Genomic DNA, 18,253 nt, shown 5'->3' with positions numbered 1-18,253 from the left:
TCCCAGCACAGAGACTGGAATCCGGGTCAGGATGATGTCCCCATTCATTGCTTAAGTGTAAAAGAGGAAAGTGGCATTGATGGTGCACAGCAGGAACATACACCCAACAGCTCAATGACCTGGCCTTTCCCCAGTGCCTCCCCTTCACCTGCTCTCCAGAAAGCCAGGCTCTAGGAGAACTGTTCCTGAGTTCCCAGGAACATGCTAGTAGGGAGTAGAGCTCAGAGGATTACTAGGGGAATATGATATTGGTCTTCCTGCTTTGGAGACCAGGTATCATTGGAGCCTGGATTGATCCACATTTTCAGTTTATCGGAATCCAGTCTCCCACATTAGAGAGAGAAACAGATTTTTTTAAAGTAATCAGATTTCCCATCACTATTCATCCTTCATGCTGATGAACTGTGAGAAATCTTAACCAGTGGCAAAAAGAAGGCAGAATATGGGGCTCACCAAACCAAGAATAAGGTGCAGCTAGTCTCTGAGTATTAAAAAGACCTACAGCTCTGAATAACGGTGTGTCTGTAAATGGTGCATGCATTGAAGAATCATGGTACCATCTTTGCATATCTGCAGTGAATTGCTTGACCTAATACTGGTAATTACAATGACTTAGGGATATCACAAAATTATTTTGAGAACATCTAACATGCTTATGATAATTTTTATTAAAAAATTAATTTCACACTTATAAAAATGTAGTATATCACAAAGTATTCCTTCCCACAACTGAAATAACTTCACAGCATGTTGAAGAACGGATAGTTCCACCCTCTAAGACTTTATTCAATAAACCACATGCATGCACACACACACACACACACAAAGACATATTTTCCTAGTTACCCCCAATACAATTTTAAAATGCATGACTCCATGTAGTTCTCACAACTGCTTCAAGGTTTGGAAACAGATGCCCAATAAATTACTTGGTAACAAAATGTCCATCTTGGAGAAATATATTCTCCGCAGACAAATCTCCGCTGCCGTGGTATGCCCTCAAACACCTGGGGACACTGAGCCTGTGCTGAGTTACTGAGATGAGCTACCCCCTGCTGATTTTCATGTTCCCAGAGCACAGCCCCCTGCCCTGAAGACTTATTGCTAGGCTGGTCACACCCTGTGCAGGAGTCAGACCCAGTCAGGACACAGCATGGACATGAGGGTTCCCGCTCAGCTCCTGGGGTTCCTGCTTCTCTGGCTCTTGGGTAAGAAAGAAGACCACTAGGAATTTATTCGGCCCAGTGTGATCAGTACTGTCTGGGTCTTCAGGGATGTCCTTTTATAACATGATTAAGTGTGTAAATTGTCTTAAATGTTTCCAATTTTAGGGGTCAGGTGTGACATCCAGATGACCCAGGCTCCATCCTTCCTGTCTGCATCTGTAGGAGACAGAGTCACCATCACTTGCCAGGCAAGTCAGAGCATTAGCAATGATTTAGCCTGGTATCAGCAGAAACCAGGGAAATCCCCTACGCTCCTGATCTATGATGCAACCAACCTGCACACCGGGGTCCCATCGCGGTTCAGTGGCAGTGGATCTGGGGCAGATTATTCTCTCATCATCAGCAGCCTGGAGCTGGAAGATTTTGCAGCTTATTACTGTCAACAGGAGTACAGCTACCCTCCCACGCTGTTATAAGCCAGAACAAAAACCCCTTAGGGAAGTCGATATGTGAGGCTGGGCTACCCCAGCCGCTCCTCCTGGTACTTTCATCTGCTGAAAGCATTTCTCAGATGCAGCCAAGGTTTGAAGGTTTTGGTAAGAGGGGCCAGGGAGGCTCTCTGCATTCTAACTCTTTCTTCCATGTCAGCCCAGCAGCAGAGACTAGGCAATGTCTCTCCTGACTTAATAAAGGAAAGCAATGATGATACCTGGGGAATCCATTTTATGGCCTCAATCAGTGTTCATACATCAAAAGATTAAGATGCTCTGCATATTCCAAGAAAAATACCTGTAATTATAAACAGGGAATTATAATTCAAAATACAAGCCTGGGGTTATGGTTATCAAGGAAGCTGATGCTTGAAACAGGGGAATCTCTGATGGTCCATCAGAAGCCAGAGTGCATCTAACCATGAAGGTCTGGGCTGCCTTACATGTGGTCCTTGGACCTGTCTAGGAAGTCTAGATTTGAGGATGCTGATGTTCTTGGCTGCCTGCAGCACCTTTCCATGTGATTTTCCAGTTCTCAATTCAGTCCAAGGGCCTACCTGCAGATGTCAATGAATATTGAATCATCCTTTTCTGACTTTTAAATATCATGACAGGACATCTCATTGAGCAACTCTACAAGACACCATAAAGGGAAAACGGGTTTTGGGAGATGTACTTCTGGAAATGCCTATAATAATGGGGAGTTGAGATCTGATAGCCAAGTAAGGTTAATATTCTCCCAAATCTCAAAATTTTGGGGGTATGCGATGGCCCCAGAATACCCTGGCATGTGCTTCCATGTACTATTAGCAAGTCTGGGATCATTGCAAGCTAATTTCATTTAGTCATAAAGTAAAAAGAAAAATGAGAAACTTTCTTAGAATACATAGCAATCTTTTGACAAACAAATGAAAATCTTTCCTTGAAAAACCAAACAAGAAAACCAACTTGTTCACATAGTGTATTTTTCCTTAATGTGAAAACACTTTGCCACTTAAAATTTGTCCAGATTTCAGCCATATCCTCAGCATCACTCTGAGCGTGTGACAAACATAAAGTAGCAGATGCACCTTAGATGGATTGCATGATACTCTGCTTTTTCACAAGTGTCCTACAGCAGAACCACCCTGCTAAGCCCTTCTTTGATCAGTCAGATAATTGTTAACATGAACAAGAAAATAAAGGGTTAGTGGTATTAGCCACTGAGTTTTGAAATGTCATATACTTTTACATACATTTTTTCATAAATGAGGAAATTTTCCCAGTTTTTAATCAGATACTAGTTTTAGTTTCTTTTCAAAATATTTATCAATAGATTACCAATTATTCATATTAGGACCATCAATTTTGATAAAATATATCTATCTATATAAGTGGATGTTTTGATATTATATTTGTTACCTTTTACCCAGGTGGTCAAATCAGAAAAGGCTATTAGCTCAGCCTGAGTGTACAATTTCTGTTCTTGACCACAGAATTGTATCCTTGTGTCCTCCTGTCTCACCAATCACCTGGACTAAATGAGATGGTGCCTGGCATGAGACTGTAAGAAATAAAATAGAAGCCTATGGTCCCACTTTGCTCCTTCTACCCCACATGTGCCTGATTGTCTGTCTCCCTTGATGCATGGCAGAATCTGGTTGGAATGAGAGTTGATCAGAACTTTATCTTCTAAGTATAGTTTTCACTTCCTGCTTAGTGATCTCTCCTGAGGGTCCTGAAGCATCCTCAAAGAGTAACACTCAAGTAACCCCAGCACTGCAGGTGCAAGGATGTCACAATTGCACAGATGAGCAGGACTCAGACTCTGACCCCTCAGAGTACCAATATCCACTCCCTGAAGACAGATAATGGTGCTGTCCAAGCAGGCAGGTAGCAACTCCTTGAGTGATTTTTAAAGTTCCATACCACTCATTCTGCACAATATTTTCATCAACCCAGACTCGGGACCTCTTCTCCTTAATAGTTTTGAGAAACTCTGTTCATGTTCCTGAATCTCATTTACTATAAATCTGTTCCTTTCCTTCAAGCAGTTAAACTATTTTGCTTTCCCAGCCTTTCTCTAGGTCTCAAGGAAGCAGTTTTATTAATGGTACTCCAAATTCCAATGGAATATTCATCCATTCTGGAATTAGAGCTTCATGCACAGCCAGAAAACACCCATGCAACAGTCCACATCTTATCTTGGCAGGCCCTGAAGTCAAGCCTTTGGGGTTGCAGAGAGAACTTTAATGCTTACAGTTTGTATGGCATTAGTAAAGTTACTTAATCTTCCGTTGCCTCAGTTTCCAAATTTGCGATACTGTGACAATAATAGGTTCTACCTTATAGATCTACTTACAATTTAAATATGGTAAAGCACTTAGAACAGTATCCAACATATAATACATGGTTCTATAAATTTTGATGGTCTTATTGCTATAATACTTAACACCATAATTATCATCATTTTCATAACTCGACTAACTTTACAGAAACTTATGGGTAAAAGTATTAAATTCAGTTCAAGTTAATTTCATCTACAGCCCATTAGATGATAGAATAGGGTGTTTCACTACAACTAACAACTAGCTAACAACTCTTAAACTCCTAATGATTTGGTATTGTTCTATGCTAACATGCTCAGACCTTTATTCATGCCCACCCATATCTGTCCAATGCCTTTCTTCTCAACATCCATTATCAAAATGTTAACCCACAAAATATTTAAATATCGTATTGCTGTCGCTTTTTTTTTTTTTGAGACGGAGTCTCGCTCTCTCGCCCAGGCCGGAGTGCAGTGGTGTGATCTAGGCTCACTGCAAGCTCTGCCTCCCGGGCTCACGTCATTCTTCTGCCTGCCTCAGCCTCCCGAGTAGCTGGGACTACAGGCGCCCACCACCACACCCAGCTAATTTTTTGTATTTTTAGTAGAGATGGGGTTTCACCGTATTAGCCAGGATGGTCTGGATCTCCTGACCTCGTGATCCGCCTGCCTCGACCTCCCAAAGTGCTGGGATTACAGGCGTGAGCCACCACGCCCAGCCACTGTCGCTCTTTTTAATGTAATCCTTATTCCATCTTTTACAACTTTTCTCTATCTAATATTTGTGCAGTAACTCAGAACTTAATCTCAAGGTTTTTTTGACATGCTTCTATGCTAATGATGTAGTTTATTCAATGTAGTTTATTCTCTTATTTGCTGAATTGCTGTGAAAACAAACTCTTTTAAGCTCAGGCCCTTCTAAGACCTCAGACCTACAGGGAGCACGCACACACACACACACACACACACACACACACACACACACACAAAGAGCTAAGTGAAAATGCATGAATAAGAGTGATTTGGTAAACTGAAGTGTCACTTCACCTTTTTAAAAAGCCATCTATTTTTTCTGGCAAAAGTTTTCAAGTTGTGTACATTTGATTTTTTAAAATAAGCCATGTGTGACTTTATCAAACATTTTTCTTCTAAAGCCTTTTTTCTCCAAAAGCCGAGGTCATGTTAACTATATCCTGTAAAGTCTGATTGACTCTTCTCTGATATTTTCTCTAGGTATATCCCAAAGTCTTTATTTTATTCTAATTTTTTTTTACCTTTCACAATCATCCAAAGGCACAATTCCATTCATTAGTCAACTACATCATAAATGGAAAAATTGGAAAAGTACCTGTTTTTAGAAATGATTGTCAGGCATATGTAACCACACATTCTTTAACTGAAGGACCTGAATCTCATATTTCCAGAAATAGTGTCTGAACTATATACATCCTGATATGGCACAGATGGTGCCTCAATCTCCTCAGGAGAAGTAGCTCAGTGTAAGCTATACCTGTCCATTTGATGTCTACAAAATTCTACATGTAGAAAATTCTATTTATTTATCTAAATTGTTGAGTTTTTAACAACTGTACACTTGTAGATAATATCATGTTTTAATAATTGCCTCTTTTGCTATCTCCAGGCTACCAACACTTCAGTGGCAGATGGCAGAAATATTTGCCATTTAAAAGTGAACTAGTTTATTTATTACCAGGTTTGTTGGCTCACGGCTGTAATCCCAGCATTTTGGGAGACTGAGATAGGAGGATCACTTGCATCCAGGAGTTCAAGACCATCTTGGGCAGCATAGCAAAACCATATGTCAACAAAAAATAAAAAATATGGCCAGGCCTGGTGGCTTGTACCTGTGGTCACAGATAGTTGGAAGGCTGAGGTGAGAGGATTGCTTGAACCCAGGAGGATGAAGCTGTGGTGAGCTGTGATCACACCACTGCACTCCAGTCTGGGGAATGAAGTAAGACCCTGTCTCAAAAAAGTAAAAAAAAATTCTTCAATATTCTCTATTGTGCAGTAAACTTTAAATGGTTTAAGCCTTAAAAACAAAAGTTAAAACAGGTTGAAACAGGAATAGATTATTCCTTTAAAAAAAGTCATCAAATGACCAAATATAAAGAGTGATTGAAGCAGTTGTCTTAGCTTTGTTTAAAACTTCCTTCCCAACAAGTGTTTCTGCTTATATTCACTAATCATGACCAACAATAAAACATGTTGACATTATATGGCTTCTGATATGATGCATTGAGGATACATCCCATCTGTAATATTTTCTCTAAAAATGAAAGATGTGAATTTAATCAATATAAGACATCTGATAAAACCAGTTAGAGGCACATTCTCCAAAGTAATTGGCCAGTACACTTCAAAAGTTTCAAGATCATGAAAGACAAATAAAACTGAGAAACTGGGGAATACTAAGGACAGAACAATTAAATAACTAATGAGATACTGGATTTTATCCTGGACCTAAAAAGGATATGACTGGAAAATCAGTGAAATCCAAATAGGATTGCAAATTACTTAACTAATAGCATTGTATCTATGTTAACTTTCTAGTTTTGATATTTATACTACAATATGCTTGATGTTGACATATGAAGAAGTTGAAGAAAGAATATATGGGAATAATCTTTATGATAGTATTCAAATTTTAAGCCTAGAAGCATTTCAAAATTAATCAAAATATATAAATAAAAATAACTAAGAAAACAGCATGGATTCTTATTAAACAACTTCATACAATTCATCATATTTTCCACCTTTCACTATCTGTGTTTCTCTTTTCTGTTATAGAGCACCCTGGCTCCCACTATGTAGAGTATATTCACTTATTTGCTCAATTCTAGAATATGCATAAGGTGTTTTACAAATTGATAGTACATTCCTCTGAGAATGCAAAACCTAGGAATTAGAGTTCTATATTGTTAAGAGCTTTCTTTCTCTTTAAAAGTGAGGGTATTGAGTTCAAATTCTCAACTTCGAAATGGTTTATGTTTGTTCATACCGTCATTCTCTTTCAGTGTGACTATTATGTTCATTTAAATTTGGTTTAATGAAGATATCTCTGTTTATGGTGTCACAAAGAGTTAATTAAATCTTCCCAGCAAAAATAAACAACAAACATAAATATAAGTATAAAGCTTAAAAAAAGTTCAAAATATGTCAGCACTCTGAAAATCGACAAAACATTAAAAAAATGAGAACTGGCCGGGCGCGGTGGCTCAAGCCTGTAATCCCAGCACTTTGGGAGGCCGAGACGGGCGGATCACGAGGTCAGGAGATCGAGACCATCCTGGCTAACACGGTGAAACCCCGTCTCTACTAAAAATACAAAAAACTAGCCGGGCGAGGTGGCGGGCGCCTGTAGTCCCAGCTACTCGGGAGATTGAGGCAGGAGAATGGCGTAAACCCGGGAGGTGGGGCTTGCGGTGAGCTGAGATCCGGCCACTGTACTCCAGCCTGGGCGACACAGCGAGACTCCGTCTCAAAAAAAAAAAAAAAAAAAAATGAGAACTGTGTACTTTTTATAAAAATGCCAGTACTGTGAGTAAGGACAGGAAAAGTCTGTGGATTTTGCCTAAGACTGCGCCTTTCCACCCCACTTCAGTCAGCATGAATTGCAGAACTAGAGTTTTGCTAATATATGGACGGCAGCAGAAACTAGCAGCCTAAGATCAGACTTCAGTTGCGGGTAGCGGGTTCTAGAGCAAGATGCTTCAGCATTTCCAGCTAAATGTGATGGACTCTGTAGGAAATAAACAGAAAAAGCCCACGGCTTTGCCAGTCCAAGATTATGGCCCTGGTTAGGGCAAGTGGTACACCACCTGAAAGTTAAGAGAGGATTCCTGGAAATGACAGACTCATAGAATTGCTAAAATAATATCTACACTCATTTCTGGTGACTTAAGAGCTGCAGACATGAATAACAGGGATTTAAGTGGGCCCAGTGAGAAGTGAAAAGTGGGAGATAAGGATTGGCTGCAGTTTGCCTGTGTTCCTTAAATCACACACAGACAGATTCGCAGAAAGTATATTTATGAGCTCAAGTTACTTGAGCAAAATTTCTGCCCGAATTATTGGTGACTACTACCAAGCTATGAAAATACATCGGCAGCTCTTAGAAATCCAAATTAAATATTGAAGTTCAGAACAAAAAATGAGCAAACACATTAATAGGCAAATGCCAAAGAGCAATTTACATTCTTCTACATAAGTCCAGGTAAGGTACTAAAAATAAACTCATTAATGCTCGGAAAAATGAAATAGAATCCAGAGAGATGTTCAAGAGTAGTCTGTCTATAATGTGCAGTTTTAAATTAAAAAAAAAAAAATACTGCAAAGAACCAGAAAAGTGGGACCTACATGAAGTGAACAATGTAAGTCAACTATAAAAACAGTCTGTGGATCCTGCCACTGACTCAGTTTAAATACTGGCTTTAGCAAAGATTTTAAAAGTTATTTAAAAAATGTTCAAATTATTATTTTAAGACTATGTTCCAAGACTTTAAAAGACAAATATAAAGACAATGACTCAACAAGTAGGGACTTTCCATAGATAAATAGAAGCTATGACAATGGATCAAGTGGTAAATCTAGAAATGAAAAGTATAATAATCCTATTTTAAAATTCTCTAGCTATATCTAACAGCGGTTTAAGATTGCAGAAAAACTGATGAAATAAAAACAACACTCAAAATTAATCCAAAGACGGAAACAAATTTAAAGAAAAATGTTTAAGACCTCATAGATTTATAGATCAATCTGAAGAACACCAAAAATATGTAATGGGAATCACAAAGTTAAAGACAGAGAGAAAGTATCTAAAAAAAATAAAATCTGAAAAGAAAAGTTGCAAAATCTTTTCAAAAATAATAATAAGACATTAATCTATACAAAAATAAGACAATGACACCTGTTCAGGATAAACACTATGAGATTCATAATGAAACACATTGTAGTTAAAATGTTGAAAGACAGAGAAAATTTTGTATGCATCAAGATTCCCTGTGAAAAACTGAGTCACTATACACAGAGAAACAGTAATAAACCCTTTGGTTAACTTTTCGTTATGACCAACAAAGGCTAGAAGAGAGTAAAATGATATAACTAAATGAAGGGGTGGCGAGAAAGGACAACCAAGAATTCTATTTCCAGTGAAAATATCCTTCAAAAATAAAAGCAAATTAAAAATATTCCTTGGTAAATAAGGATGGACTCATTAATAGCAGATATGCCTGGAAGATATTCAAGAGGAAATCCTTCATAACCTCAGGTAATGACAGCAGAAAGCAGCTGAAGTCCACAAGCAGGAACAAAGTTTTCAAAAATAGTAAGGGGCAAGAAAGAATATTGAAAATACACAAAAACAACAGCAAACAAAAAATCTTTTCCTTCAATTTATGTGAGGTTAAAGCCAAGAACAACTTAAAACTACTGTGACAGATATTAGAATGACAATTACCACGGTTGGGATGCAAGGAGCAGTTGACTAAGATGGTGCATGAGGGAAGCATCAGGATAATTTGAGTTTGTATAGCTCTATCTGGACAGTAAATATATGTAAACTTTATTCAATTGCACATTAAAGATTTGTCCCCTATACTCTGTGTTTTATCTCTATTAATAAAAATGACAAAAGATAAAACCCAGACTCTTAAGCATAAAAAATTAAGAATAGCCAAATACTGATGAAACTCAACTTATTAGATGTGTAAAATGTGTTTTAGAAAGTACAAAATCAATAGAAATTTGATAGATAAAATGAAAGAAAAAATTTAAATATGACACTTCTGTCACTCGGACAACAGCAACTTTATCTTTATTAGTTACCCTCTAAACATAGAGTATATTTTATGTCACTTCGTTCATGCAAGATGTACTCCCCTTTTCCCTTGACTTTTTCCAGCCCACTGCACCCACCAGGAAATTTGCATATTGTCCCCTAGGGAGGACCTTCCTTTGTGAGTCTGAGATAAAAGCTCAGCTCTTACCTTGCCTTGACCTGATCAGGACTCCTCAGGTCACCTCACAATGAAGCTCCCTGCTCAGCTCCTGGGGCTGCTAATGCTCCGGGTCCCTGGTAAGGACAGAAGGAGATGAGAGAGGAGAATAGGGTGGAAGGGTGAGCTCTGGGGGCCCCAGTGCCTCTCATGTGTGTCCTGTCCACGTATTAGATGTGCACATCTTGTCCTCTAGGATGGGGCATGTAATGTTTAGATTTGTGAGAGTGAGGAAGATTTCAGAAAGAGCAAGGACCTTTCCTTGCTCTGGGGAAGGCTCTAACATAGAAAGAAAGGGATGATGTGAGAGAATTCTATAGACTCCTGCATGCTCCGTAAATCTTGGTTATTTTTGAAATTGGATGTTTTTGGGATATGAACCAAAATTTTCACTCACAAAAATAATGATTAAGCATGAGAAAAAGTAACTGAAGGGAAATAATAAAAATGTCTCCTATTAATTACATGTAACCTTGCACTTCTCCTAATTATTTTAGGATTCAGTTGGAATATTGCAATGACCTAGGCTACACTCTCCCTGGCCACTACTCCTGGAGAGCTGGCCTCCATCTCCTGCAGGTCTAGTCAGGGCCTCCTATATAGTAATGGAAACATCTATTTGAATTGGTACCTGCAGAAGCCAGGTCAGCCTCCACAGCTCCTAATCTATGAAGTTTCCAACCAGTTTTCTAGGGTCCCAGACAGATTCAGTGGCAGTAACTTAGGCACAGATTTTTGCACTGAAAATCAGCACGGTGGAGGCTCAGGATGTTGGAGTTTATTACTGCCAACAAGATACAAAAGTTCCTACCACAATGGTATAGTTCTGAACACAAACCTTCCTGTTGGGTGGCCGCAACCATCCACCCCAGCCACCCACATATGTTGTTTGTCTGGAGAGCAGGCATTATAGAGCAAGATGATGGAGGACTCAGGGGATGGGCTGCAGCAAATTGCTCTGGACTGTGAGAACCTGGGCTACACCAACCCTATCAGCTGCAACAGCCTTGGCCTGGCAGAACCTACATGAGAGTGAAGGGAGTCCAAGTGCCCTCTGAACAATCACACATGGCAGTGGAGAAAGCTAAATGAAAGTTCATGCTAATCCTTCCTGTCATCCCTACAATTTTTTGTCAAATAGATCTAGTCAGTGTCACTGCTTTGTAAATAAGGCTGGTTCATGGAAACCCAAAACTAATATGCCTTTTGGATTTGATTTTTTTTTTGAATAGTTACTGGTGCACATGTGGCTGGATTGGTTTAGTGACATAAAGACTTCCTCTCTCTGTCTCCACTTCACACTTACACTTTTTCTTAGCATGTATCTCCAGTAAAGGGGCAGAAACAGCATTTTATATAATTGTACCAGGGAGTACGCAAGTAAAACTGCTTACTTTCCTAGTTTATGGCTACTAGATAGATTTTGTTAAATCTACTTAAAAACAGAAGTCACGTGTTCAATGTCTTTGATCACTCCCCGGAATGGCAGATTGAAATAAAAAGTGAGATTTCGGAATTTTGAAAATAGTCAACCAAGCCTGGAAGAATTAGAAGGCATGCATTTGTATGGCATATTCAACAGAATTTTGAAAAATATAAGATAATATAAGGCAACGTTTTGCCTAATAAAAAAGAAGAATGTTAGGATTTGGGACTGTGGCAATGTAGATGAGCATGAAGAACACACGGCAAAGGTCAACTGTTGGTGCAAACCCAGCTCCATTTCTCATTCTGTTGGGGTCCCTATGCTGGTAGGGTTGAGGTTGAGCTACCAACCCAGATGGAAATTGGTAAGTATTTCTTGGAAAGAATCACAATGTTGAATAGACTCCTGCCTGGCCTTCAGGTCTGTGCCCTGGTGTCACTACAAGCTTATGGGAAACTTGTGTATCACACAAGGCTCTAGGACTTTAGTGACTCGAGGGTTATGGAAGTTCCTGTGCAAAAACACCTTAGGTCTTGTCACATCTTCAAGTCAACCCAGCAGGAAATAGGTAAGCTTCCCAAAGTTGATTTTTCCCATATCATATATCTGAGGATGAAATGAGAAAAAAACCCGATAATTCAGAAGACACCTTACATCAAAACAATTAAGATATTAACCAGGGTTGAGTTAGGGCCGTGGAGATCAGCAGGAGATGCAGTGACAGGAGCTCAAGGCCCATGTCTCAGACCTGCACAAAGGATAATCAGTGTTGCTTTTTAAGGGAAGTCCACGAGATGTGGGTGGGAGGTTTCACTCTACCATTTAGATCCAGCTGCCAGCCAGATCTAACCCAGAACTCAGCAAATATCACAAGAAATCCAGCCTGGTGTCAAGGACTCAGCTCTTGTCCTTTCTGTTAAGGCAGCTCTAAGCAACTGCCAAACTCAGGTGGATTGTCTTCCCCAGGAGAATCCCTCTGCCTGGGCCAAGTCCCCCCAACACTCACATTTGAGAAATTTCACTAAAGAACACAGTGACAGAATAGTATCAGCTCAAATGCAAAAGTGTATTTCTTCTATGGAATTTTAGGTAATCTGTTCTTCATTTCTTCTATAGCGCTCCTATGTCATCAAAATCATGATGCTTTTAAGTTATTATTTATTCTGTTCTGCTTTTTCTGCATTTGTTTTTGTTTCTCACCTAAGACCTACTGCGTCAGAACTGAAAGCGAACTTTTTGAAAATTTTAAATTATAATGTGGGAATTCCGGCTTTGTTACTATACTGGAAGAAATTCACATTGAGAAGTCAGCAAATGCATGTGACAAGATCACACCTATGTTGAAAATGAAGGAAAATAATACAACAATTGAAGGAATGATGGTGATCATGTCAGAGTTTGTAATGCTTGATACTACATATGATTGTCATATTCCAGTAATTAATATATAGAACAATATGCCTTAAACATACATTTAACAGAGTGCGCTAATGTTTTTTATGCAGGACAGGGAATATCAATTATGGTGTTATGTAATGGTAGAAGTAATACAAGTTTAAATTAACAAACAATAAAAAGTATATGTTTATTATAATTTGAGACCCATGGCAATAACGCTGGCACTGCCCATGTTTCTGGAGGCAGCAGGCCAGTGGTGCTCACAGCTGTACATAGCATCCAGAACCTGTTCTATTGCTCATGCAAATGGTCTCACTTAGTCGAACATTGGACAGCCACAGTGGTCTATTGTCATTATTGCTCCAAATCCTGTTTTATAGACTCTCTAATAATGTTTTCCCATGATTAAATATGAAATTTTGAATATATTTTGAGAGAATTAGCTTACGATATTTACGAATCTCAAAGGAATCTTTAAGGAATCTTGAAGACATGTTAGTATAAACAAATATTAAGGTATTTTGCAAATATTATACTACACCAACCGAAGGTAGGTCAGAATAAAATATCTCTTATAAAGTATGCTTTGCAGGCTTTCCATTAGGTCTCAGGCCTAGTCAATGTCAGCACACGTAGGACAGATATCACGCTCAGTATTTGTACTCTGATACTTGAGGAAGCTGAAGAAGCCACAACACCCTAGGGTGGCCCTCGCCCCGATGAATCACACTATCATACAATCCACCCCCACAGAGAGTAGGCAGGACCTATGACTTGCTTCTAACCAACGTTGTACAGTAAAAGTGGTGAGATGTCTTGCCAGTGTTGTGTAGTATTGTATAAGCCTTGGCAGACTGGAGAAAGACACTTACTGGCCTTGAACAAACAAACAGCCATGTATGCCTTGCCTGTGTCAGCATCACATGGCAGGAAATTATTCACAAGCTCTAGCAGTTGAGAGCAGACTCCATCCAAGAGCCACACATGGAACGAACCCAAACGTTCATCAATGATTGGCTGAATAAAGAAAATGTAGTACATATACACCATAGAATACTATGCAGTCATAGGAAGGAATGAGATTATGTCCTTTGCAGGGGCATAGATGAAGCTGGAAACCTTCACCCTGAGCAGACTAACACAGGAACAGAAAACCAAACACTGCATGTTCTCACTCACAAGAGGGAGTTGAACAATGAGAATATATGGACACACAGAGGGGAACAACACACACCAGGGCCTGTTGCAGGGTGGAGGTGAGGGGAGGGAACTTAGAGGATGGGTCAATAGGTGCAGAAACCACCATGGCACACGTATACCCCTGTAACAAATCTGCACGTTCTGCACTTGTATAGCGTGTTGATTTTTTTTTAGAAGAAATAAAGAGAAAAAGAAAAGAAATTGAACCCGTAAGTCATAGAGATGCAAGAAAATGAGTTCTGCAACAATCTGAAAGAACTTTGAAGTGCATGTGTTCTCAGGTGAGTTTCATGTGAGAACACAGCCCAGTCTGCCTTTAATACAGTCCTGTGAAGTCCTGTGGACAGAAACAATGAGGCCATGTGCAGATCCTGACTCAGAAACTGTGAGATCATAAAAGAGTGTAGCCTTAAGCTGACAAATCTGTGGTATTTGTTATCTGGCAATAAAAAGTAACACATGTATTAAGTACAAAAAATGGATATAAGAGCAGCAATGCCACTTACATTAAAAGCACATAGTGCATGTGTACATGCATATATATATATATATGCATGTGTATGCACATATATAAACACATGCATACGTGTGTGTAAAAACTGAAGGTATAAAATAAATTGTCTCAGCTTCCACCTTATGAAACTATATAAAGAAGAACAATTTAAATCTAAAGATTAAAAGCATGAAAACAGGCCAGGCATGGTTCCTCACGCCTGTAATTCCAGCACTTTGTGGGAGCCGAGGCCGGTGGGTTGCTTCGAGCTCAGGAACTCGAGACCAGTTGGGCAACATGACGAGACTCCCATCTTTACAAAAAATACTACAAAAAATTAGCGGGGCATTGGTGGCTCATGCCTGTAGTTCCAGATACTCAGGAAGCTGAGGCTGGAGAATCGCTTGGGCCCAGGAAATGGAGGCTGCCCTGAACCGAGATCGAGTCACTGCACTCCAGCCTGGGTGAGTGACAGAGAGACATACAGTCTCAAAAAAAAAAAAAAAAAAAAAAAGAGAGAGAGAGAAGAAGAAGAAAATAAGAAATATTACAGCAGCAATCAACAATAAAACTGCAAACAGAAAAGTCATAGTGAACACCAAGCATAGCAAAGACTGGTTCTATGGAAAGAACTATGTTGTTTAGTTTCTGTATGTTCGGAAATTATCAGTTTATGTTGTTTTCAATATTGATTTCTAGTTTGATTCCTCTGTAATCAGACAATATATTTACAATGATTTTAATTATTTTAACTGCATTGAGGTGTTATGTGGGCAGAATATATCCTGTTACGGAATATGTTCTGTGGGCAGCTGGAACAAAAAATGTGAACTTCCTCTATTATGGATTGGAATATTCTATAAATGTCAGTCAGGTCCTGTGGATTGATGATATTGTTGGGTTCTTCTGTATCCTTGCCTGTTTTCTATTTGTTCTCTCAGAGGTTAAGAAGGGGTACTGAAGTCTCCAAGGGTAAATGTTCTTTTAGTTTTTGCCACATGCATTGCACTATGTTGCTTTGTTGCTTGGTGCATACACATTTAGAATTACTTTGTCTTCTTTTGGAATGACTTTTTTTTTTTTTTTCATTATGTAAATACCTTTCAGTCCCTGGTAACTTTCTTTGGCCCTGTAGTCTACTTTATCTGATGTTAATGATAGCGACCTCTTTTTAAAAAATATTTGCATGGTATTTATTTTTTATTCCTTTTATATCCAAATATTCAAATTGTTTTATATACTGTTATGTTTGGTGTGTCAGACAACATAGTGTTGGAAAATTTCTTATTGATTCACACATCACTGTCTATTTTCAGATTTCGTAATATGCATGTTTAATGTAATTATTGGTATGTTAAGGCTTAAGTCTGAACTCCGTATTTTTTGCTTTATGTTTTTGTTTCTCTGTTTTGTTTCCCCGCCTTCCTGGAGGTAACTCGAATGTTTTTACAATTTCATTTTCATTTTACTTATAGCTTTTAAAATTATTCTTGTATTTCTTTTTATAGTGATTTTTAAATTGGTTGCTACAGTATTTCCTTTACATGCATAGCTTCTCACAGTATGTTGGTGTCAATATTTTATCATTCACATCAAATAATAGAATTGTACCTCCCTTTGTGTCCTTCGTTCTCCCCAATTTGTAACAGATTTTTAAAAAAGAATTCTTTTGCAGACATGGGGAACAACATCAGACAGTGTGACAACTTTGCTGCAATCATAACACATAAATCAGAAAATCATTGTATTCATCCATCTTTTAGTCTTTTATAGTATTTTTTCTCCAACAGGATTCAAGATTTTTTTTATTTTTATTTTTGGTTTTATCTTTCTAGGGCTTCTTTTGGCTACGTTTATGATGGGTCAGCTAACAAAAAATTCTTTTAGTTTCTCTATAATTGAGGAGACTTGATTTTTCCTTCCACTGGTCCTGGGACACATTTTTTGTTTAAAAGTTAGCAGCTTTGGTGTTCTGATGACATTGCTGGTCATTACTGTCTAAAACTGTGTCGTCTCTGCCGGGCATGGTGGCTTTTGCCTGTAATTCCAGCACTTTGGGAGGTCAGGTGGATGGATCACCTGAGGTCAGGAGTTCGAGACCAGCCTGGCCAACATGCCGAATTCCCATCTCTACTAAAAATACAAAAATTAACCGGCTGTGGTGGCGGGTGCCTGTAATCCCAGCTACTCAGCAGGCTGGGGCAGGGGAATCGCTTGAATCCAGGAGGCGGAGATTGCAGTGAGCCAAGATCACGCAACAGCACTCCAGCTTAGGGGACAAGAGCGAGACTCTGTCTCAAAAAAAAAAAAAAAAAACATGAAAACAAGAAAACCCAAAAAAACTGTATCATCTTACATGGTACCAAGCTGGGACTGTACCATGGTCAAGGTAGACAAAGCATGTGGGTGGATCTTTGGAAACTTCCCTGGATTCTGCTGCTTCCAATCCGGTGATGGAACCCTCTGTCTTGAAGACACTGATGGGGAAGCTGGAGACTGGGGCTTACAGGGTTGCCACTGGAATTTCAACTGGAAACAGAGGACAAATCTTCCCCAGTATTAATGATGTCCTGCTCTGTGGGCTTCCCAGAAGAGTCATGCTCACTGATCAAGGGGGAGGTGAATGCAGTGATCCCTGAGCAATGGTCTCAATCTCAGTCCCATGAGACATAGGCACTACTAGTAAACACTAGTAACTACAAACATGTGAACTAGAATTAAATGAAATTTAAAATTTTGTACCTCACTGAGCGTGGTGGCACAGGCCTATAATCCCAGCACTTTGGGAGGCCGAGGAGGGCGGATCGCTTGAGGCCAGGAGTTTGAGACCGACCTGGCCAACATGGTGAAACCCTGTCACTACTAAAAATACAAAATTTAGCCAGGCGTGGTGATGCATGCCTGTAATCCCAGCTACTTGGGTGGTTAAGGCATGAGGATCGCTTGTACACAGGAGGTGGAGGCTGCGGTGAACCATGATCGTACTACTGTGCTACATTTCATGTAGGTAGTAGTCAACATACGACTAAAGGCTAGACTACTGTGCATCATCAATATAGATATTTCATCATCTTGTGAATCTCTAACCTCTAGCATGGCTGCATTTGGAGATACAACCTATAGGAAGGTGATTAGGTTTAAAAGAGGTGATAAAAGTGCAGCTCTGAATCAATAGGCTTAGTGTCTGTATAAAAAGAGACCCCACAGAGCTCTCCTACACATCTACCCTCTAGGCATGCACTGAGGAAAGGCCATGCAGGAACATGGACAGGAAGTGACATCTGAAAACCAGAGAGAGGGTCCTCACCAGAAAGCAAATCCTTCTGGACTTTGATCTTGGACTTTCCAGGATTCTAAACTGTTAGAAATAAATTATGTGGTTTGAGTCATCCAGCCCAGGGTATTTCGGTGTGGCAACCCCAGCAGAGGAATGCACCCATCCCCTCTCTGAGCAGGATCAGCCTCAGGAGGCCCTCATGGACATGGGGACCCAGCTTTGCTCCTCTTCCTCTTGCTGTTTTGTCTGGTGAGGAGGGAGAACTCAGGCTTCATCTTCAGTTTGTTTTCATTAAACAGAAACACTTACTTGACGGTGAAGTTGTCAGGCTGTTTTGCTTTCTAATTGTAATTTAATCAGACTGAATGAGCTACCTGCTGGGTATTGATATTTGGGGACGTTCATGTTTGTTCCCCCACTTAGATGCCAGTGTGGACGTTATGTGGACCCCGTCTCCAGCTCCCCTCACTGTTTCCCAGG

General features: G+C 39.5%; 1 gene segment (V, D, J or C); it reads left to right on the top strand.

Moving 5' to 3' along the window:
• The first annotated feature begins 1,153 nt into the window (after window positions 1-1,153).
• Window positions 1,154-1,642, top strand: LOC105471743 (immunoglobulin kappa variable 1-39-like). The segment is given in 2 exon segments: window positions 1,154-1,208; window positions 1,332-1,642. Coding segments are annotated over 2 exon segments (366 nt in total).
• Window positions 1,643-18,253: the final 16,611 nt, after the last annotated feature.

This window comes from Macaca nemestrina, chromosome 13 (genome assembly GCF_043159975.1).
Source record: "Macaca nemestrina isolate mMacNem1 chromosome 13, mMacNem.hap1, whole genome shotgun sequence".
NCBI lineage: Eukaryota > Metazoa > Chordata > Mammalia > Primates > Cercopithecidae > Macaca > Macaca nemestrina.
The sequence above is the reverse complement of the archived record's forward strand: the minus strand, read 5'-3'. Positions and strand labels throughout refer to the sequence as shown.